We start from the raw sequence: 23,469 nt of genomic DNA, 5'->3' as shown, positions 1-23,469 counted from the left end.
TACGGCAAATATGAATCAGATCAATCTATCAGTTGCATAAAAGATTTATTAACGATTTTTATTCTCTCAGTCTCAAATATAAAACTATATTTTCTTTTCTATATGTTTCAAAATATAGTCTAATTTTTATAATAGTATTAATTTATATATATTTAATTCCAACATTTTTTTAAAAACATTTCCAATAATTTTTTTAAAAAAAGACTTTTCAAATAATTTAGTTAATTTGTGTGAGAAATAAATAAAGCAAGCATTTAAGTTTTCAGTAAATAAAGCAAAGCATCAGTGGCAATTCCGGTAAAGTCTCTCCTATAAATAGCGAGAAATATGCTTAGAGTTTCGTAGCCGAGGACGTAAAGGTACGTGCTTCTCTCTCTCTCTCTTCAGTACAACATTGGATCCCCAAATCTAGGGTTCCTTACCCGCGAAATCGAACATTATTTCAGCATCATTTCTTGTTTGTTTTCATGGGAAATTCTTACATTTGCAGTTACATGGTTTGATTTCATATCCATTTCTTAAATACACTCACTTGCAGCTGCACAAGTCAGCTAGTATTATTGTTCGCCTCTTGGTAAAGATGCATGACTTCTCTCGAGATCATGTGTTTACTGGAAATAACGAAATTTGTTAATCTGCGATGTTATTCCGAAATAAATGGTTGGTTCTGTCAAATAATTTGAGGATCAGCTTAGTCGTTTTCTGATAGCATCTGTTCCCTTATACATGGGTATGTCACTCTCTAAATCCACGCCAAACTAGATGAAATATGTAAAATTATTATATGCACGATTTCTCAGAAATAGCCCGCCTATTGTTTTTATTCTTGTTTTCCTTCTCAAATAACATTTCTATTCTCCTAGTTGAGTCAGTTAATTATTTTTCGTATTTCTGATTATATAAAACCTGGGAATTCCATGTTTTACTCTTTTTTAATCCATGTGGCTTTTAAAAATTAAGACTTTATCTAGTGGTACACATCATTTCTGGCTTAGCCACTGATTGTATCCATATTTTCCGCAATTAATTATCTTTTAACTGTCAGTCATCATGGAAACGATGATTCGGGTGGTTGTTCATCTTTACTTGTCTGATTATTTTTATGGTCATTTGATTTCTAGGAGTTTCATTGTGCGGTATGGACAGCTATCATAGCTTTTGGCAGTTGGGGGATGAGCTTCGAGGACAGTCAAAAGTGTTAGAGGACCATGCATGGCTGATGGCTGCTTCAAAATTGGCTGAGCATACAAGGTCAAAGGCTGAACGTAGAATAAACATAGATCTCTCAAAGGGTACTTCCGATGTGAGGCATAGGGATAATTTTGGGTTTCAGGAAGATAATAAGTTTGAAAGTTTTAATGTCAACATGTTAAACGTGGACAATAAGTTCAGCGAGAATGTAAGCAAAAGCTCCCTGTCAAATGGCATCCACAATATGGATGCTGTGTTTCAGAATACCATCACCAACTCTATGAGGACTATGTCAGGAAGTAAATATGACAATATCAACAATCACAAGGATCCATATAGCAGCAACAATAACAAGGATGATGGTGCAAGTATTAACAATTCTGCCGACAAAAGGTTTAAAACTTTGCCGTCTGCGGAAATACTTCCCAGGAATAAGGTTTTGGGTGGATATATCTTTGTCTGCAACAATGATACAATGCAGGAAGATTTGAAGCGACAACTCTTTGGTAATCTTTTTAATTATTATTTTCGTATTGTGAAGACCATTGGTTTATTGAGATGACTTTGGCCCATGCTTTTGCATCATCCATGTGTAGATAAAAGTTGCTGAGGACTGAGTTCTTTGACTGGAGATGTTGATTTATTTATTGTCTCTTGATAACATTGGAGTGGGTGATTGTGAATGCAAATGGTTAAATTTTGGCTCTTGTTGTAGTCGATTTTCTTAATTTCACTGTGTAATGTGTATTTTGAAACAATGGTACAAGACAGTTACTTCTACTGAAGTCATGTGATGATTAAATCTTGCAGGAGCTTTCACAGTTCTATAACAAACTTTACTGTTTGCTTTGAGATTCTAACATGTTTTAGTGAATAAAATCAGCAAGGTTTATATTTTAATGGACATTGCCACCTTAGTTCCTTTCTTCTTTGATGGCTTGTGATGCAAAGATCTTTTGTATTTATTTTATGTTCATTTACAGTATTCCCTATCCAAGCGAATATGTAAATATATGGCTTTTGCTGATAATGATTCCATGACATATGATATCAACTTTTTTGTGTAATTGTGCAATCATTTGTAGGTCTTCCACCAAGATACCGAGACTCTGTGAGAGCGATAACCCCGGGCTTACCTTTATTCCTCTACAATTATACCACTCATCAGTTACATGGCGTTTTTGAGGCATGTTCCAAACTTCTGTTAATCATGTACTGATGTTCATTTACTTTCATCAAACTTGATTAATCATGGATTGTGATTGTGGTGAATGTATCTAATGCATCTGTTGACAGTTTTGCACATTTGTGCGGGTAATTATATCTTAATCCAAACAATAAACACACTTTAAAGATTCTAGCATTCCCACATCTTAATGTGCAGACTCTCGAACTTACATTCTGCATTCTTGAAGCTATGGAATGTTTTGGTCTTTGAATGCTACGATGATCCATTCTAATGAAAATTTCCCAATTGTTTCTCATACTGACTTTTGCACAGGCAACAACTTTTGGGGGTTCTAACATTGATCCCACTGCGTGGGAAGATAAAAAATGCAAAGGCGAGTCAAGGTTTCCTGCACAGGTAAATTTCATCTCGTAAAATACAATGTGCAGCCATTTTTGACTTGGATTGTTGACTGTTTGTTGTTTTCGATTAGGTAAGAATCCGTATCAGGAAACTCTACAAGCCTTTGGATGAAGATGCTTTTAGGCCAGTCCTCCATCATTATGATGGTCCTAAGTTTCGCCTTGAGCTGTCTGTACCTGAGGTAAGATTTGAACAGTTGTTTCTGGAAAATCTGTTTGTTTCTACGCCGAAACTTCAGTCTTAATTTTTTTTCTGGTACGCCAGACCTTGGATTTGTTAGATCTCTGTGAGAAAGGCGGTGCATAAAATCCTGTTGCTGGCCAGGCAGTATAAACAACTTGTACGCGACCGATTTTATGTGTATGGTGCTGTAGTTTTTTTGGAGCATAGTGTGTGCGCATCTCAGATTTTTCCATGGAGCGCAAGCTTGGAAGGCGAATCTGATTTATGAGATAATGCTGTTGTTGAGGGTAGGATTGGCTTGTCCTTGTCTGAATAAGGCATGTATCTGTGTGTTAGCTAGTAACTTAATAAACAACTCAACAACTTGTGTGTAATCGCGAATTTGTGTCATGATCATATATATTGTTCAAACGTAAAAGTTGCATACAAGTATAAAGCTTTAAGGGACCTTGTTGCCCTCGAGAGCTAGATTTTGAATTCGTTGCTGATATATGATGTAAAAATTTGCACTTGAGCAGTCTGAGTGGATGGGTGGTTGAAGGATGGATTATTTTCTTGCCAGGATGGGGAGCTGTGTTGTGTAAGACCAATTCGGGTTTGAATGATGTGGGGAAAGCTATATTTTTATCTTATTTGTTTGAATATGTCGATGACTGCCAGTCATTTGACAACACAGATCATATTGGAGTAGATTCGGAATCTTTTGGATTAGATATGGAGGAAGTTCTTCCATCATCTATCTTCATTGAAGTGGAGATGTTAGTTTATTGTAGACAGTCCCAACTTTTTACTAACATATTTATTGCAGAAAATACGAAAGTTACCGTAGAGAATGCCAAATATTATGTAATGACAAATGGAAGGTTAGAGTCGGAGGTGGGAGAATGCTTTATCAAACATCCTTATTTATATATATTTATATTTTTTTTTGGCACCAAATAGCTCTTTAGGTTTTCTACGAACTTGACCCCACATTGGACTCTGTATTTATTCGAATATGACGAGCATTTCGACAAACTTGAAAAATAGTACACGTCTTTCATTTGAATAGGGACATCTGATATAGACTTGATAAAGAAGATGTTTTTCTTTAAATGAGTTTATCACATGGAGTTTGTTTATTTTGATTTGTAAGTTAAAAGACAAAAACTTTTATGATACAGGCTCACGGGTCATATTTGTGATATGGATCTTTAATTTGGGTCATCTATGAAAAAGTATTACTTTTTATGCTAAGAGTATTACTTTTTATTGTGAATATGGGTAGAGTTGACTCGTCTCACATATTAAGATCTGTGAGACGGTCTCACATGAGACCCACTCTGTAAGTTATTATATTAATTCGTGGATTTATCTACTGAAGATTAATAAATGTGAGTTTTTCGCCATTAAAAAAAATAAAGAAGATATGAAAATAATGCATTATTTTTTAGTATATATTTATTTTTTACTTGGAAATAATAAATAAATATAATTGCAGCAAAACACAAGACTATTTTATAAGAGTATCAATTCGGGTGGTTGGATTACTATAACGTACCGTTTGTTTGTATGAAGACCAATAATATAGAGATAAGTAATATTTTTAATAATAAAATATATAAAAATGACTGTTAATATAATGTTTGATTTTATTGATTAATTTGATTAAATTTGAAATAATTTGATATTATCGTTTTGTCTTTTCGAAAATATTAATAAATATTTATAATATTATTTATTAAACGATAATATTGTAAGTTCAGTTCAATGATTTGATTGATGTGAGATAAATAATTGATGATTTGATTGATGTAAGATAAATGATTGATAGATAGATAAATAATATGGTTTATCAAACATGATATTAGATTTGATAAAAATGTGGATAAAAATATAGATAAATAATAACGTGAACCAAAAGGTACCTAAGGATATTAAAAAAAAATCTCAACCCAAAGTCAATCTAACCAACCCAAATTGTTTTAATTTTTTAACAAAATAGTTAAACAAAAATATAAAACACATAATAATAAAATTTAAATTTAAATAAATAAAAAAAATCACAAATATGATAATTATGTTTCATGATTTTAAATATTTAAATTTAATAATTTAATTATCTAAACAATCAAATATTTCATAAAATAAATATTAGACAATGGAAATTATAATATCAATATATATATATATATATATATATATATACTCTGCACCATATATATATAGGGTTGTTACTCTGCACCCAAGGGTGCAGGGTAAGCTGGCGCCCACATGTCCTTTTTTTTTTTTAAAAAAATAAAATTTAAACAGCTGTGCAGGCGCATGTGGATGATACGAAACAACGTTTAGCGACGGTTTTTAAGAATCCGTCGCTAATAACGACAGTTTGTAAGATTTCGTCGCTAATAACGACGGTTTTTAAAAAACCGTCGCAAAATGTCTAATTTTTTTATTAATGATAGCATCTAAACTGGAAGAGAAACAAATGTCTTTTTTTTTTTTTTATAAAAAAAATCAGTTTATGGGATGCTATCATTAATAAAACTGTCCATATTTTAGAAACTTAAATTGATCAATACTCCCATGGGACATGTAATGTTTTCGACGTGCACATTATTCCACAACAGGCAATATATTTCAATGTAAATGTGTAATTTTTATACCACTGATTCAACTATTGACACCAGTGTATTAAATCAAGCAATTGTTAATAAAACTCATCTATTTGAAAATATACAATGGTACACTTGAATTCATGAGTCATAAGTCATAAATCATAAGAAGTTGGTCGACAACGGTATTGGCAAATTGCATCAAATAACAAGTGACAAAGAGGGAGGGTAATCTTCACAAAATATTGTTTCTCCCAGTTACATTACCATACTCCATTTTCCTCACAATTGCAAGTTCTTCCTGATACACATTTTTCATCAGTAATCAAGTATCTAACGTCACTCATTTCAAAAGTCGAAATACAAGATCAATCAGCATCTGCAGTAAAATCAGGCTCTGGGGGCTGCTGAAGTTTGACCAACTCTCGAGCACTCTTGAGATCTCGATTTCTATGAACTCCACGAAGATCAATCAGCATCTGCAGTAATATCCAAGTTCTGGTTGAATACAACAGGTTTATACAGATCCGAACTCAACATATGTAATCAAAAGTTAATACCATACAAGCACCAGCACCAAAAACATAACTTCATACAGATTAATTTCAGTTATCAAAGCCCATTCCAGTTGTCCACAACTTTGTACTACCTGCAATTATGAACACGTTGATTACAAAAAAATTATGAAATAAACAAAATTTAAATGCATAAAATAATTTATGTATTTGAGTTACCATGTATTGAGCCAAAATCTTCTTCATCTGAGTTCTCATCAGTGTTATCATTTTTGACGGTTGACCTGATAAATGAACTTTGTCATCTGTAGTAATATTAAAGAAACTATTAACTTTTCAAAAAATTAATCAATACATACTCGTCCTTCAAATTTGGACAGTTACGTTTGTCATGTGACACGCCTCGACGCTCGCATCCACGACACTGTCTGTCCCTTGATGTTGACTTTTCTTTCGATGATTTTAGTCTCTTCCCACGTCCTTTTGTTCTAATTTCAGAAGGATCAATGATACCAATGGCTCCATCCAAGGTTCTCCTACTTTGAATTCCACTGCGTAATGTTCTATTAATATTCATCTCCTTCATTTTGCTATCAATACAATCAAACTGATCAGTCAAAAAGTTTGTCCCCTCATCACTGAAAGATGTAACATCAATTAAAGCTGAGGCTTTACAAGATAGCCTCATATGTCTAGACATCAAACACCTTTCTGGATCGTCAACCACATTTTGCTCAGCCATAGTGTAATGTACACCAATCTTTGCATCTTTTGTCCACCGTTTGAGTATATACTGATCAGGTAAGTGGAAAACTTGGTTGATACGAAAAAATGCTAACATATGCCTGCACGGAATACCCTCAAATTGAAATTTCATGCAACTACATGATATATCGTCTCTTTGTATGTCATGCGTAAGCCGCCTATGTTTGGCAGAAGAAGAACCTTGAAAATTAATGACATTGTAAACCCCAAACTCAATTCCAATAGATGCTTGTTGCACATAATAACCATGACTCAGACTAATTTCATTTTGAAACTCCAACCATTTGTTTTTGATGTATACATTCACCATTTGCAATTCCATTGGCCAGTTCGATTTAACCTCCGGCTGCTCGTTCAAATCAGTATGATCGGCAACTGTCTTTGGTGTCGAAGTGCCTTATTGAAACAAATTATAAAATCCATCAACGAGTTATTGCTACAGACGTACTTCTTGAAAAATGAATGTGAACTTTCAGACCTCTGACTACTTGACATTCCAGCAGAAAATACATGGTTGAAATATGCTGGCACCCACTTATGTCGCAACTCATACATCAATGACAGCCAATCATTTTCTACCAAGTCAGCACAATTCATAACCTCTTCCCATGATCTCTCAAATTCAATAGAAGTCGTAGAATGTACAATGAAATTTTTTATGCTTTGATAGTGGTCACGAAAAGTCGCCGGGTTCAATTTATCTGGGAATTCGTTTAGAATGTGCCACAAACAATATCGATGAATTGTTTTAGGGAAAACTTCACCTATGGCTTTCGTCAGAGCAGGATCCTGGTCAGTTATGATCAAGTTTGGTGCTCCTTTAGGCATGGCTTCTAGAAACTTATTAAGCAACCAAACAAAAGAATCAGTTTTCTCATCACTCAAAAATCCACAACCGAAAACAATGGTCTGATGATGATGATTAACTCCTACAAATGGTGCAAAAATCATCCCATATTTGTTGGTGTTATACGTTGTATCAAACACCACTACATCACCAAATGCAGTGTATGCCCTCCGTGACACAGGATCCGCCCAAAAACAACGAATAAATCTATTGTCTGAATCTGTCTCGTAATCAAAAAAGAAAGTTGAACTCTTGTCTTTCTCAGACAGAAAGAAATCAATCAATGTTTCGGCATCAATACCCTTGTGCTCATCCCTAAGCGTTTTCTCGTAGTTTCTTATATCTCTTTCCGTGCAACCTACATGTCCAGGCCCTCCAGACTCTATTTCAAACAATCGCATTTGTTGACAAGTAGGTACATTCGCTTCTGCAAACTGTTGACTCAGTGCTTTCTTTGCTGCAGAAACAGTACGATGTGAGCGTAACAAATTCACCTTTGAAGGAGTTGATAGTGGATGATTATGACTTTTTATGAAGGTACTAACAACCCAACCTAGACCAGTTTGTTCCTTCACAACTGAATACTTTGACTTACATCCAGTTCTAATCTCACCACGAGCTCTTTCCTTTATTGGTTCATCACTTTTTGATTGTTTACTCCATCTAATTGCATCTGTATGTCCTTCTTTAAAGCATACAAATTTTTTCCAGATAACTTCATTTGTTTTCTTACTTTTTTTGCTATTGCTCATTCTCGCACTAAAACCAGATTCTCGTGCGTATTGGTTGTAGAACGAAAACGTCTCCTCTAAAGATTCGAATTTCATCCCTATTTCTGGCTTTTGATTGTCTCCAACTTGGGGAATGTATGACAGTTCATCGCCGCTGTTTTCTTCCATTCTACAATATGAAATGAACAAAATTAATTTTGGTTAGATATTTAAATTCCTTTTTATTTATTAAAATAGTAAGGTTTCAAGAATTAAAAAATTCGAAGTCCTAGCATTTTATGAAATATGAAAATGAAAATTAATATAGATACATACACTATTTATTGCACAGAGGCACAAACAAATAATTGAATTGAGTTACCCTTTGCATACATAATATTTATATCAATCGATGAAGAATAAAAGGGAAAGAAATACAAATCTGTAGAAACGCACGCTAATAAACGAAAATCGTTCTTGTTGATGTTACATACCAGTTTTGATTTAAGAATCGTGAAAATCGGTGCTTGAATTGAGTCTTCGAGGGTTGCCCTATCCTGTATTGAAATTTGAGCGTGAATGAAGAAAGAAGTCTTCTGTTTAATTTATTGTTTATCTTTAAAAAAAAATTGAACAAAGACAGATGTCCGATTTTTTTTAAAAATTAGACATTTTGCAACGGTTTCTTAAAAACCGTCGTTATTAGCGACGGAATCTTACAAACCGTCTTTAGTAGCGACGGATTTTTAAAAACCGTCGCTAAACGTTGTTTCGTAATCCACATGCGCCTGCACAGCTGTTTAAATTTTTTTTTTTTTTAAAAAAAAGGACATGTGCGCGCCAGCTCAGCTGGCGCCCATGGTTACCCTGCACCCTTGGGTGCAGGGTAACAACCCTATATATATATATATATATATATATATATATATATATATATATATATATATATAAATCTTCAATCATCACAATGCCTTTCAAATTTCAAACTTCACTTCTCAATCGTTTTATATTTTTTTGCACAAGTCAAATCTAGAAAAAATATAAATGGGTTAGGGGGTTCGAGTTATGAGTGACTTGATTTTTAATTCGTATCAACCCGAACCAAATTCAACCCAACCTAATTGTTTGGGCTAAAAATAATTAATTGTGGAAGCCCAATTTAATTATAAGCCCACTTTAATTATATAGGCCCATCAAGTATGGCATATTGATTTTTAATTGATAAACGGGTCACACAACGTGGGAGGAAAGAAATGGAGATCGTGAGAAAGTAGTGGGAAAGATCATGGGGTCATGGGGGAGTGGAGAGAAACGGCCCGTTGCTAGGAAGAAAAGAGATCGGCAAGCACAGAAACAAGTCTTCTACACACAATACAACTCTACAGACAAATCTGCAAAAGCTCTCTGCTAAATATTCAATCTTTAAGAATTAGTTTTAAGCGTTCCAGCATATTTCTAGCAATTTACGTCTTCTCGTTTCAGATTTCAGCAACTCTTGTTATATTTTTATGTCTTGTAAATTTCTACGGTTTATTGAAAATATAAACAATGTCAGGGGTTTATTTCCATCAATTTCCGATAGTTTTCTTCGTTTTTGCGTTATAGTTGTTTTAGAAGACTAGAACTGACGGTCGAATTTAGAATTCATGTCGCTTGTTTTTAGAAGTTAGATTTTATCATTTTCACACAAATCGGTGCATTTTCGCACCTGGCACGCCCGCAACACCAAATATTGTGCAAAAATATTTTTGGCACGCCCGGTGGGACCATCACTATGCCGCCAAGGAGAAAAGAAAACGTCAATCAAGGGGATGGGGAGTCTCAACCAAGCCAGGAAGAGATTCACGCTCCACTGACAGAGCAGCCGGCCGCTACGGCCGCTGAAGAGCCGACCAGGGAGTTGGATTTGCATCCAAGTAATGTTCCAGAGATGTATGCTCATATTTCAAACCGTTTGGTTGAAGAATTGACTGCGATGAAAATTGAGGAAATATCACAAGCACTATCCAAGGCTGTGTCTGATTGCTTGAAGACAGTATTGGGTAAACCGAACCAGTCAACCGACAAAGAGTAGAGCATAAAGGAGAAAGAAGGGAGAAACCAAGTCCAGGGAAATAACCAAGTCCCTGAATTTGACCAGGGAGTTGGAAACTCAAGGGCTGGTGATCATCGCCGCCCAGAGTTTACTATCTCAAATCATCCAGAAAGAAGGTATACACCACCTCACAAGAGAGAAGAAACCCTAGGAGGAAGATCCCAGCCATATCCACGTGCCCATGGAGTGGGGAGTTCGAAACAACCGATTACTCAAGTGTACAGTGTGACAAATCCTCTGTACCAACCGGGAGTTTATGATGACATATCGCACATGGATCATCAGGGAGTGGATGGGGGCTTCCTAGGAGGTAATTTTGGTTTAAATGCAGGGTTCCAAGCTCGGGGGGCAAATTACTACCATCACCAACTCCCCGCTCGAAACATGCACGGGATTGATCCAGAAATGGTGAGAGAAGCTGTTCAAGAGTTATATGGGCCGGCCTTGAAACAGATTGGCCGCCCAGAGTTCCACAAACCCTATCCAGACTACATTGACGTGAATAACCCGTACCCAAGGGGTTATAGAGTTCATGATTTCAGTTTATTCTCCGAGGAGGATGGCCAGTCCAGCATGGAACACATAGCCAGATTCACCATCCAGTGCGGGGAATTAGCCAACTTGGAGAACTTCAACAATCTAAAGTTGCGGCTATTCCCGAATTCCCTCACTGGGACTGCATTCGCCTGGTACGCTTCACTCCCCAGAAATTCAGTGATGAGTTGGCAAGAGATGGAAAGGCAATTTCACATTCAATTCTATAGAACAGAGCCTGAAGTGTGCATTGCGGACTTATCCAGAGTCACTCAAAAGGAAGGAGAGTCTGTGGAATATTTCATAGACAGGTTCAAGAAGATGAAGAATAGGTGCAAGGTGTTCCTACCGGAGATCGAGTTCGTGAAGATGGCACAAAAGGGGCTAGATTTTGAATTGAGGAAGAAATTCCAGGGAATGGAGTTCAGGGATTTCTTCGAGCTAGCTGCCAAAGTGGCTGAATACGAAGAACTATTGCGGGAAGAGTCGTACAAGAAAAAAACTACTATGGGGTCTTATTATCAGGAGGTGGAAGAGATGGCATTGACAGAGATGCAATCGGCCGGGTCTTGCACAGTTCCCCTGCTAAAAAAGAAGCCAACAGAGAAGAACAACTCCCAACTCCCCAAAGACATGCAGTATACATTCGATGTATCAAAGACCGAAGAAGTTTTCGACTTCTTGGTGAAAGAAAAGTTCATCACATTCCCGCCTGATCACAAGATGCCACCTACAGAAGAGCTGAGGGGACGAGAGTAATTGTAAATACCACAACTCCTATAATCATGCCACCAAATCTTGTTGGGCGTTCAAGAACATTTTGCAAGATAGAATTAACAAGGGAGTTGTGAAATTCCCCAACAAACAAGAGTCTATGGCAGTGGATGATGATCCTTTTCCCCCAGGTAGCTTTGGTTAATGTGAATGTGACAGATTTGAGGGATCTTCTCAATGAGAAAAGAAGCCGATCCTTTGCAGTGAAAGACCGAGTAATCAAGAAATACTGGATTCCAAAGGGTCAATTGTTTGAAGCTCATGGAAGACATAGTGCCGATCAAATACGAACAGTTCAACCGCGTTTCCCCAGAAATGTTGGTGAATCCGCGGCCTTTATGCCGAGGAATCAACATTTTCTTGAAAGACCAGTGGTGGAAAAACAATGGTTTAGAGGGGAGTCATCTTGCAACCATCGCCAAAGGTATTCAGACAAAAGAAATGCATATGAATTTGAGTCACGAAGGGTGGAAACTAAAAAATTATCAGCTGATCAAGGCAGAGAACGGCGTTTATACGAAATCCCAAAAGGAAAAATGATTGAGAGCAGTGGAGTAAAGCCGAGATACGTCCTTCCAGGCAGAGGGGAGTTCAGTGAGTCTTGGAGAGTGGCCCAACACAAAAAGTTCCCTAGGCCACCGACTAGGACACAAAAGAGACGACTGTTGAGAGAAAGAGCTAATGCAAGAAGAGAGGAGTCCGCTAAGTTGAAAAGTGAATCCACAATTGATGTTCCAGTCTCCAGGGAGCCAGTGGGGAGTAACTCCAAGTCTGGAAGATCCGCTACTGAGGATAAGTTTGTTGAAGATGATGATGATTTGTTAAGCGAAGAGGATGATCAAGCAAGAAAAACAATCAATTTTTGTATTGGAGAATTTCACATCACTGTGGATTGTGCCACGGGAGTGGTGATACTACCCGAGAGATTTAAAATGATGGAAGAAGAGGATGGGGAGTTGATGCCCCAAGGATCAGTGCAAAAGAAAGAGCATGCAAATAAACTCCCTGAAGGGAGTTCAAGAGTGATTATCAAAGAAGATCACCCGAATAAGCCTAAACAAGTGATACTTGAAAAGCCTACACCGGCCATGACCAAGCACATAAGGCCGTTGTACATCAAAGCCCACTTGAATGGGAAGCCATTGTCCAGGGTGTTGATTGACAATGATTCAGCTGTGAATGTTATTCCAGTAAGAATGTTGAAAAGTTTGGGCAAAAATGAAGAAGACTTGATTCCTTCGGAAGTTTCGGTTGCTGCATTTACAGGAGAAACCACCAAGACCATTGGGGTATTCCCCGCTGATGTTACTGTGGGGAGTATGTCATCGTTATGTGCATTTTTCGTGGTAAACTCCTCCGCCAACTTCCAAGCGTTGTTAGGCAGAGATTGGATCCATGCAAACCAGTGCATACCATCCTCAATGCACCAACTGCTATTATTTTGGAAAGAGGATGATGTGGAGGTTGTAGAAGCTGATGGACAGCAGTTTCAAACAAGTGCAAGTGCAGTTGAAGCTAGATATTACAATGGAGATTATGGGCCCATCAAAATCCGTGGCAATAGCAAGAAAGAAAATCCACTGTACATGCAAATACCAACTCCAAGCTCGGTGTTGGAAAGAATCCTCAAACCTACTGTTATCGTGCCGTCTAGGCTGATAATTCAGCCGCTGATTGAGGAGATTGATGATTAATTCAAGCCAAAAAGAAAAAGAGGTAGCTGCAACCTCTATATGGAAGGCACATGTGCAGCAAGTACTGGACAAACTAAAGGAAGAGGAAGCATGGGACACTTATGGAACTGAAGTTGTCCAAGAAGAAGAATACGAAGATGATGAGCTCCAATTCGATGAGTTGTTGATGGCGCCATCTAAAATGGAAGATGGCCAACATGAAGTGCAAGACCCATTGGAAGAGATTAACTTGGGGGAGCTTGAGAATCCAAAAGTGGTATATGTGAGTAAGCTACTGGAAGAGCAGTTGAAGCAAGACTTGATCAGCATGTTGAAGGAATACAGAGATTGTTTTGCATGGAGTTATGATGACATTCCAGGGTTGGACCGAAAATTGGTCGAACACCGACTTCCACTCAAAGAAGGTTTCAAACCATTTCAACAGCCATCTCGTTGCATGTCAAAAGAAGTTGAATTGAAAGTGAAAGAGGAAGTTGAGAAAATGTTAAAGGCCAAGTTTATAAAGCCAATCAGATATACCGAATGGCTTTCGAACATTGTGCCAGTCATGAAAAAGAATAGCAAGGTAAGAATATGCATCGACTTCCGAGACTTGAACTGTGCAACTCCCAAAGATGTATATGTGATGCCGATACCTGATATGTTAATTGATTCAGTGGCTAGACATGAATTGTTATCCTTCATGGATGGATTCTCGGGCTACAACCAGATCAAAATAGCAGAGACTGACACTCACAAAACAGCATTCAGATTCCCGGGAGCTGTTGGTACGTTTGAATGGCTTGTTATGCCATTCGGGCTAAAGAACGCAGGGGCCACGTACCAAAGAGCTATGAACTCGATCTTTCATGACATGATAGGGCATCACATTGAAGTATATATAGATGATATCGTTGTGAAGTCTAAACAAGCTGCTGATCACATTGAACACTTGAGGAAAAGCTTCCAAAGAATGAGGCAACATGAGTTGAAGTTAAATCCATTGAAATGTGCCTTTGGTGTGAAAGCAGGAAACTTTCTGGGATTTCTTGTACATCAGAGGGGAGTTGAAGTGGATAAGAACAAAGCCAAAGCTATTATGGAAGCAAATCCACCTAGAAACAAGAAAGAGTTGCAACGCTTCCTTGGGCAAGTGAATTACTTGAGGCATTTTATTTCTAACCTTGCAGGGAAGACAAAGGAGTTTTCACAGCTGTTGAAGCTCAAAGACAGCGGGGAGTTCAAATGGGAAGAGTCGCATCAGAGGGCTTTTGATGTGATCAAGAGATATTTATCTAATCCACCTGTGCTTATGCCTCCCAGGTATGGAATGCCCCTTAAATTATACATCTCTGCTGCTCATGAATCGATTGGATGCCTACTAGTTCAAAATAATCATGAAGGAAATGAACAAGCCATCTATTATTTGAGTAGATTCCTTACTCCAGTAGAGGTGAAATACTCTGTGATTGAAAAGCTATGCTTAACACTGTATTATGCATGTACTAAGTTAAGACATTATTTGATTCAATCAAGAGTGTTTGTGGTGACTAAAACCGATTTGATTAAATACATGCTTAATAGACCCATCCTCTCTGGGAGAATTGGCAAATGGTCTTTAGCATTGGCCGAGTTTACCTTGACATATTATCCCCAAAAATCAATAAAAGGCCAAGCTATCGTCGATTTTTTAGCTGATCACCCTTCACTTGATGAGTTTATTGGAGAACAGGTTGGGTTTCCAGTTTGTGGAGTGGGAGTTCAACACTGGGAGTTGAAGTTCGATGGATCAAGTACAGAAACAGCAGCTGGAGCTGGTATTGTGATCACCTCCCCAAGAGGTGTGAAAACCGCTCTATCCTTTAATTTGGATTTCCCATGCACCAAAAATCAAGCAGAATACGAAGCACTGGTCATTGGATTGGAAATTATGAAAGATTTAGGGGCAAGAGAATTATTGATATCAGGGGATTCTCAGCTGGTACTCAAACAGCTGTCAGGGGAGTTCAAATGCACAAGTTTGTCCTTGGCACCTTACTATACCGCCGCATCCCAACTTCTAGATGATTTCGAGGAAGTGTCATTAGTCCACGTCCCAAGACAAGAAAATTTGGAGGCAGACGAGTTGGCACAGGTTGCTTCAGGATTGAAGATGTCTCCAGAACTCACACACAGGCTAGTGTTGATTCAGAAGAAAAACCACCCTTCAATTCAGCAAAGAGGGACTCAGGTAGACACGCTCAACTTGGATATAAACTTAGCCGGTGACTGGAGGGATGACATGAAACAAGTGCTAGAATCAACCGGGAGAGATATTCCACATGGTTTAAAAATGAGAGCTCTTAATTACGTTTTAGTGGAGGGTGATTTGTACAGGAAAGGGTTAGATGGTCTGCTCCTCAGATGCATAGGCTTCCCAGAGGCTTTGGAGATCATGAAGCAAGTTCATGAGGGAGTGTGTGGAGCGCATCAATCTGGAATAAATATGAGATGGTTGATAAGGAGGTATGGCTACTATTGGCCATCCATCCTGAAAGATTGCATCAAATATGCTAGGGGATGCCAGCCATGTCAGAGACACGGGAACATCCAAAGAATTCCGGCGGATGAGCTTCACAGCGTTGTCAAACCATGGCCATTCAAAGGCTGGGCCATGGACTTAATAGGGAAAATCTACCCTTCATCATCTAAAGGCCACTCGTTCATCCTTGTGGCTACAGATTTTTTCACTAAATGGGTAGAAGCAGTGCCTTTGAAGAAAGCGGAACAAGGGGATGACATTAACTTTGTGAAAGAGAATATTATTCATAGATTTGGAATTCCAGAGTCATTGACCACGGATCAGGGAACTATGTTCACTGGCTCAGATATGAGGGAGTTTGCAGAAGACTATGGAATTAAATTGATAAACTCATCCCCTCATTACCCACAGTCAAACGGGCAAGCCGAAGCGTCAAATAAAGTGTTGATAAAGATTCTACAAAAGATGATGGAAGAGAATCCTAGGGATTGGCCAAGGCTGTTATCAGAAACTTTGTGGGCATACAGAACATCAAAGAGGACTGCCACTGGAGTGAGCCCTTTTTCCCTTACCTTTGGCCATGATGCAGTGCTCCCATTGGAGATTATGGTGCCATCAATGCGAGTGGCAAAGCAAAATGAACTTTCCCTTGAGCATTATAATGAAGCAATGATCATGGAGCTGGAAGAACTAGATGAGTTGAGAATCCAAGCGTACAATGCTTTGCTGTTACAGAAACAGAAAGTGGCGAGGATCTACAACAAAAGAGTTAATAAGAAAAGTTTCCATGAAGGAGAGATAGTGTGGAAGATCATACTACCACTAGGAACAAAAGATAGGGAGCTGGGAAAATGGTCTCCCAACTGGGAGGGACCATTCAAGGTACATAAGGTGTTAGACGGAAATGCATATTGGCTATCAAGCATAGATGGCCATCCACACAAAAGATGCATAAACGGCAAGTATCTCAAGCCGTATTTTCCAACTATGAGGGAAGAAGTAGGAAAAGCTTGCGAGTGAAGCAAACACAAAGGCTGATATTCAGTGGGGAGTTGGCATTCTTCAGTGGGGAGTTGGCCTTCATGGCCACTTTTGTATATATTAAGTTCTTTATTTCAAGATTTCATGTGAGGTAGGCCTTAGGGCCACTGAAATACTTATGATTCAACAATAAAATTGATCGGAGAGAGTGGGACAGTAAGCCACTTTCATTCATCATCTTTGAAGGTCCTTTATTTCACTAGGGAGTCGGCCTAATGGCCACTTATTTCCAACGTTTTTATGGTACCAGAAATCCTGGTGAAATATACCATACCGCCATTATAAATTGGTTGTTTGCATGTGCAGTGACAGACTCATGAAGTAGGCCTTGAGGCCACTTAGAATATGGGAGGAAAGGAACACAGCGAGCGGGGAGTTGGGCTCACCGAACGGAACAACGAATAATAATGAAGGACAAAAGAGAACAAGGGCGTTATGCAAACCCCAAGAAAACCCAGAAGTGGAATGTGGTATAGAAATAGGCTATCTTGCCATTTTTGTACGATTTTTAGCTTCATGTTGTAAAATTTTGTTTGAAGTAGGCCGTAAGGCCAATAATGTAAATATTTGTTGGTTATGATTCAAAAAATGAGAAAGATCAATGAAAGTTGGCCAGTAGGCCACTTTTATCATATTGGATTCATTGTGTTTCGATAGGGAATCAAGGAAAAGAATAATCTCGAGTGGGGAGTTATAAGCCAAATTATGGTTTTGATTGAAGCTGTTGGAATGAATTGGGTTGAGTAGATTAAGAATGAATAGAAACTCCTTCCTAACATCCAATACACAACATTACATTAAACCCATCCTCATTCTACATCCAACACCCAACAACCACAACATCAAACCAACAGTCACCAAATCAAAAGCGGAATTACCGCATGCAAGAACAGTAAATAAACGTGTATGCGGGAAAAGGGTCCGACTGAAGTGCAAATGCATATACGTGTATGCGGGAAAGGGGTCCGACTGAAGTGCAATGCATATACGTGTATGCGGGAAAGGGGTCCGACTGAAGTGCAAATGCATATACGTGTATGCGGGAAAGGGATACGACTGAAGTGCAATGCATAATGCTTGGGGTGAGGGAGTCGTCTTGAGTGGATGCAACATGTAAGAGCACATAAGAGCATGTATGGGTGAAACTTACCGGTGTTTCAAAGAGCCCCAAATGACACCAAGGCTTAGGTGTCGAATACACTAGAAAACTGAGGCCAACCCATGGTCGATCCGTGCTATCTGCTAAGAATAAACATGCCAATGTACACGGAAAGAATGAACCAGCAAGAGAGTACACATGGGAATATAAAAACCCAAAAAGATATAGTGTGTTCGTAAAGTATCCACAAAACAAGTTGCCCTGGACATGACAACCGCTCACAATCATTGCATACTAAGAGACTGAACAAATGAAGAGTCATGGAAATAAAGTGCGGAACTGCTCCCACTTGGCCAGACACTCCGACTGGGTAGTCTCGGCCTCGTGAAGTCTACTGGTCCACATGTGATAATCATCCTTAAGACCAAGAAGTTGTTGGCCAATGGCATGCGAGTTTTTCCTGGTTTCCAACAGGGTAGCCTCCAAAGTTTCTGCATCATCCAACAAAGTAACCATCCTAGCTCGGCGCCTGTGAATCTCCTCTTCCAGTCGCTTGACCTCAGCTTCTTCCACATCATAACTAGCTGTCACTGCGGCGATTTTCTCCCGGACAACCCTATCATGCTTGTCCAGCTCTTCCTTTGTCTCGCGCTTACTCTGGAATGATGTGCGGTGGGATATCATATCTGCGCTAGTGGCAAAGGCAGCATCTGACCTAGAGAATATAGTAGGAAGATCGTCAAGTATACCAAACTCTGAAGTGGCGAATTCCGGGGAAGTCTTGAGAATAGAGACAGATGACAGCATAGCTAATCGTTGGGACTCCCCAAGTTGATGCAAGCCAAGGCCGAGGAAATTTCGAACGGCCATCTTTTCATGAGCAAGCGCTTCCATAGATGGTGTGCACTTCTCAAGATTGGAAGACATTGAAGAGGTATCATCCGAGAAGCTCAAATCAACCTGGATCTCAGGTTCCCCTATAAGCCTGAGCTGAGCCCTCCGAGACGTCAAATCCTGTCAAATAAACAAAGTCAAGGTTAAGCATGGCAAATACATCGAGGTATCCAAAACAAAGGGAATGGTGAAAAATATTACCATAGAAGGAGTAACCGCAGGCAGTGAACTAGGAGGAGTTGGGCTAAAAGAGATAGCCCGCAAGACAAATGTGTCATCCTCAGCCAAGAAGTCATTGGTTTGCTTCCCAGAATCACCAGAATCACCATCCGGAGAAATTCCAGAGTGTGGAGCTCCCTGTCCAGATGTTGCTGAGTTGTAATCAGTGTCAAGAGCTTCATTGTGATCAGAGAGTTCGACGCTAGAATCCTTGGGACTTGGTTGCGCGGGATGTGGATCATCTTCACCGAGTATAATGGGATTGTCAAAAGTGGTGATAGGGCCCGAAACCAGCTTGGCTGAATGGCGAGTATGATATCGCCGACCCACCGTTTGGCGCTTAGGTCTCGGCGGAGCAACTTTAGGAGCGGCCCGGGTTTTTGAGGATTGAGATGTTCGGGGCAGTATGACCGGATCCTGTTTGAGTTTCGAACCCCCCGGGGTATCCATTCTTGGGAGCTTGGCAGACACGGGACTGTCCTCACAGGGAGCCAAATCTCGCTTGCGAGTACCTACAAAAATACCACAACAACAGTAAAATGCAGGTACTAGTAACAATTAAACTTTGCCAATGTTAATGCAAGTAAGAAGCATGCGGAACAATACCAGGATGGTGTATCACCGAGGGAATAAGGTTGAGATATCGAGTCCTCCACCAAACGGCAAATGTTTCAATCGCTTTATGGTCTGACTGCACTATAGACCCAAGAAATCTCTGTGGCAGTGTAGAGAGAAGCTGCACTGTGGCCTTGAAAAGTCTTCTAGAGGCCACTTCAGAAGCAATATGAGTGAGGTGAAAGGGATCGATATACGGTGTTCAAAATCGCAACGGAAGCACAAAATATTTTATTCTTCATGAAAACCGAAATTTTGGTAGAAGATTTTTCAAAAATGAACACCATGTACTAGTTGTGCAAACATATACAAAAACCTCAACTTTCAAGCATAGGGTGTTGAGAAAATTTTACCTATCAATCTCAAGAGATTGATGATGGCACCAACTTAGTTGTCAAACAACTAAGCTCTTGAAGGTAGACAATCTACAAGCTTCACCTTTCTTTTGGACTCCTTTCATCAAATCAAGCCCACCACCAACTAGGTAGATCCCCTCCTATTTTGCAGTAGAAAAATATGAGGATTTTTCTTTGAGAAGTGAGTTGTTCCTTCAACAATTGAAGAACAAAAATGGAGGAGAAAAATGGAGAGAAATTCTTGGAGAGGTTTCGGCCATTGTGGGAGAGAATGAGGGAGGGAAGAGTTGCCTTGGGGTTGCAAAAAGTTGATCCCAAAAAGGTGCATGCCATGCATTATTTTAATAAAAAGTAATCCCCAACTCTTCACCTCCCAAGCAAGCAAGTTGAGTGGGCTTGTAACATTTACAAGGCCCATGGACTATAATTTAAATGTCCCAAACATATTTGGGCCCATTTATAGTTTACTTGATTTTACTCAAGCCCACTAGTAAAATAATTATTTTCAATTGGGCTCTACAAGGCCCAATGATATTTAATTAATTCAACACTTGAATTAATTTAATTATTTGGACTCTACTAGGTCCACTAGTGTTTAATTAATTCAACACTTGAATTAATTTAATTAGTCCATAATAATGTTTATGAAAATCACAATTTTCAAATACATTATTCACTTGGCCAAATTTTAATTTAGGAACACTTCCATAAATCAAAATTTACATTTCTCTCATAGAAGTCATACTTCTATTTTTCCTTATGCTTATAAACATATTTATAAGCCGTTCAACACATTGAACTATTTTCTCCTTTATAGAAGTCATACTTCTAATTTTCCTTACGCTTATAAACTCCTTTATAAGCCGTTCAACACATTGAACTATTTTACATCTCAACGGGATCTAGAAAGCTAGCACTTGTGTGGCCCTCAATGGTTCATTGATACGACTAGCCGTGGGTTCACATCTCCATGTGATTCGGACTAATCATGTCCTTATACGAGCATACCCCAATTGCTCCATTCTTACTTATCAACACCTTGATAACAAGAACGTCAGAACTCAAGTCTGATAGTACCCAACCAATCATGTTAAACGCCTAGCAGCATCGCTTACATGATTCCCTAGGTATCAAATGATAGTGCCTGCAAGAACCATTCAATTATGGTTAGCGTACAGTACGGTCCCTTCAACTCATATATCCCGATCGATTCGACAACCATTGGTTTATCGAGAGTTGTCAATGAATCGATACTATGTGTCGTGTTGTAGTTGCATCAATGGTGTAATCTATGAAACCCCTTTCATAATTACAACCATACTCTGGCCAGAGATTTCAACCTACATACACATAATAACACATAGGATATCCATACCCGAAGGTAAGCGGTGAATCCCCGACTACAATGCATCGACTCCTATGTGTTTCGACAGAACACCCAACCTTGCCACCTAATGACCCCAAGAGAGTCGGTAAACAAGTCAAAATGTAATTCTAGCACATAGAGTCTCAATGTTGTCCCGGGTCATAAGGACTAATGGTGTACAACCATAAACCAGGACTTTTCCACTCGATAAGTGAGAACCACTTGGAAAGTCCTTATGGAGGGTTGTTCAGTGCACTCTACAAGGAGCACCTATCTGCATGTTCGGACATCACAATGTCCCCTACCAATGAAACATGGTACTCACATCGCAGATACTAGTCTCTAACTCGAGCGGCCTATATCCTTCTTAGTGGCGGCTGAATCGACTAGGAACCGTTTAGAATATACAGTATTACAAATATGAGTTTCATGATACTCATCATATGAGCATCTCATATTCTTTCTACTATTTGTATATTCAAGGGCTTTATCTATGCAACTAGCATGGGTATACAGATAAAGATTTGCCAAAACAATAAATTCAAATATTATTAAAATAAAGATTGCTTATACATAGAGTTTCATTGTGAACACTCGGCCAACACTTGGCTCGACGGGCACCTACTCTAACAATCTCCCACTTACACTAGAGCCAACTACCCATATGCTTAAAACCCATTGATTCGCGATGCTAGTCGAATAATGGTCCAGGTAAAGGCTTAGCTAGTGGATCAACAACATAATCTGCGGAGCCGACTTTGTCAATAGACACTACTCTTCTTTCCACAATCTCTCCGAGGATGTGGTACCTTTTATCAATACTAGTTTGGATTTCTGATGAGACCTAGGCTCCTTTGCTTGAGCTAAAGCTCCCGTGTTGTCACACAACACCAGGACAGGAGCAACTCCATTAGGAATGACGTCCAACTCTTGGACGAAATTCCTTATCCAAACAGCCTCTCTTGCTGCATCCGATGCAGCAATGTATTCGGCCTCTGTGCTGGAATCCGCAATATTGTCTTGCTTGGAACTCTTCCAAGAGACAGGAGCACCTTTGAGCATGAATACAAACCTAGAGGTTGACTTCGAGTCATCGATATCGCTTTGGAAGCTAGAGTCGGTATAGCCTTCCAATTTCAGTTCTCCACCCCATAGACCAAGAACAATTTATTGGTCCTTCTCAAATACTTGAGGATGTCTTGCACAACTACCAAGTGTGGAAGACCAGGGTTCGATTGATATCTATTCACTACACATAGTGAAACGCCACGTCAGGACGTGTAGATATCATCCCATACATGATGCTACCAATTGCCGAAGCATACGGAATGCGTGTCATCGCCACTATCTCTGCATTAGTCTTGGGAGACAGACTTGGATAGGGACACGCCATGACACATTGGTAGATGTCCTCTCATGGACTTATCCATCGAGAACTGCTTCACGATGGTATCATGTATGTTGACTGGGTGAGACCAAGCAATCTTCTTGATCTATCTCAATAGATTTGTATTCCCAATACGAAAGATGCTTCACCCAAGTCCTGCATCGAGAACTTATTCGCTAACCTTATCTTAGTTGATTGCAACATTCCTACATCATTCCCAATGAGTAGAATGCCATCAACATAAAGCACCAGGAATGTCACAACACTCCCACTGACCTTCTTACACACATACGGTTCCTCAACATTCTTAGTAAAACCAAACTCTTTGATCGTACTATCGAATCTGAGGTTCCAACTCCTAGATGCCTTTTTAGACCACAAATAGATCTCTGAAGTTTGCATACTATATGCTCACTTCCGACAGATGTAAACCCTTCAGGTTGAGACATGTAAATCACTTTCTTAAAATCCCCATTAAGAAAGTGTCTTGACATCCATC

At 39.0% G+C, this 23,469-nt stretch overlaps 3 protein-coding genes across 5 annotated transcripts; 1 reads left to right on the top strand and 2 right to left on the bottom strand.

Annotated features, from left to right (window-relative positions):
• Positions 1 to 339: 339 nt before the first annotated feature.
• Positions 340 to 3,474, top strand: LOC140833128 (B2 protein). Of its 3 annotated transcripts, none has more exons than XM_073197570.1 (6): positions 340 to 359; positions 1,122 to 1,697; positions 2,277 to 2,377; positions 2,693 to 2,776; positions 2,853 to 2,963; positions 3,047 to 3,474. In XM_073197570.1, the coding sequence occupies exons 2-6, from the start codon at positions 1,139 to 1,141 to the stop codon at positions 3,086 to 3,088; spliced, it is 897 nt and encodes a 298-aa protein (XP_073053671.1). In that variant the 5' UTR covers positions 340 to 359; positions 1,122 to 1,138; the 3' UTR covers positions 3,089 to 3,474. The 3 variants fall into 3 exon arrangements, with proteins under 3 accessions (XP_073053671.1, XP_073053669.1, XP_073053670.1); XM_073197568.1 differs by lacking the exon at positions 340 to 359 and adding an exon at positions 570 to 660; XM_073197569.1 differs by lacking the exon at positions 340 to 359 and adding an exon at positions 712 to 730.
• A 2,453-nt stretch (positions 3,475 to 5,927) lies between these two features.
• Positions 5,928 to 7,161, bottom strand: LOC140831457 (uncharacterized). The gene is made up of 4 exons (XM_073195209.1): positions 6,459 to 7,161; positions 6,294 to 6,379; positions 6,131 to 6,208; positions 5,928 to 6,038 (listed from the first exon to the last, which is right to left on the bottom strand). The coding sequence occupies exons 1-4, from the start codon at positions 7,159 to 7,161 to the stop codon at positions 5,928 to 5,930; spliced, it is 978 nt and encodes a 325-aa protein (XP_073051310.1).
• A 32-nt stretch (positions 7,162 to 7,193) lies between these two features.
• On the bottom strand, positions 7,194 to 8,585 carry LOC140831455 (protein FAR1-RELATED SEQUENCE 5-like). Its single transcript, XM_073195208.1, has one exon. The coding sequence runs from the start codon at positions 8,583 to 8,585 to the stop codon at positions 7,194 to 7,196; it is 1,392 nt and encodes a 463-aa protein (XP_073051309.1).
• Between the last annotated feature and the right edge of the window lie 14,884 nt (positions 8,586 to 23,469).

This window comes from Primulina eburnea, chromosome 5, assembly GCF_022965805.1.
Source record: "Primulina eburnea isolate SZY01 chromosome 5, ASM2296580v1, whole genome shotgun sequence".
In the NCBI taxonomy this organism is placed as follows: Eukaryota; Viridiplantae; Streptophyta; class Magnoliopsida; order Lamiales; family Gesneriaceae; genus Primulina; species Primulina eburnea.
This window is presented reverse-complemented; position numbering and strand designations above follow the sequence as displayed.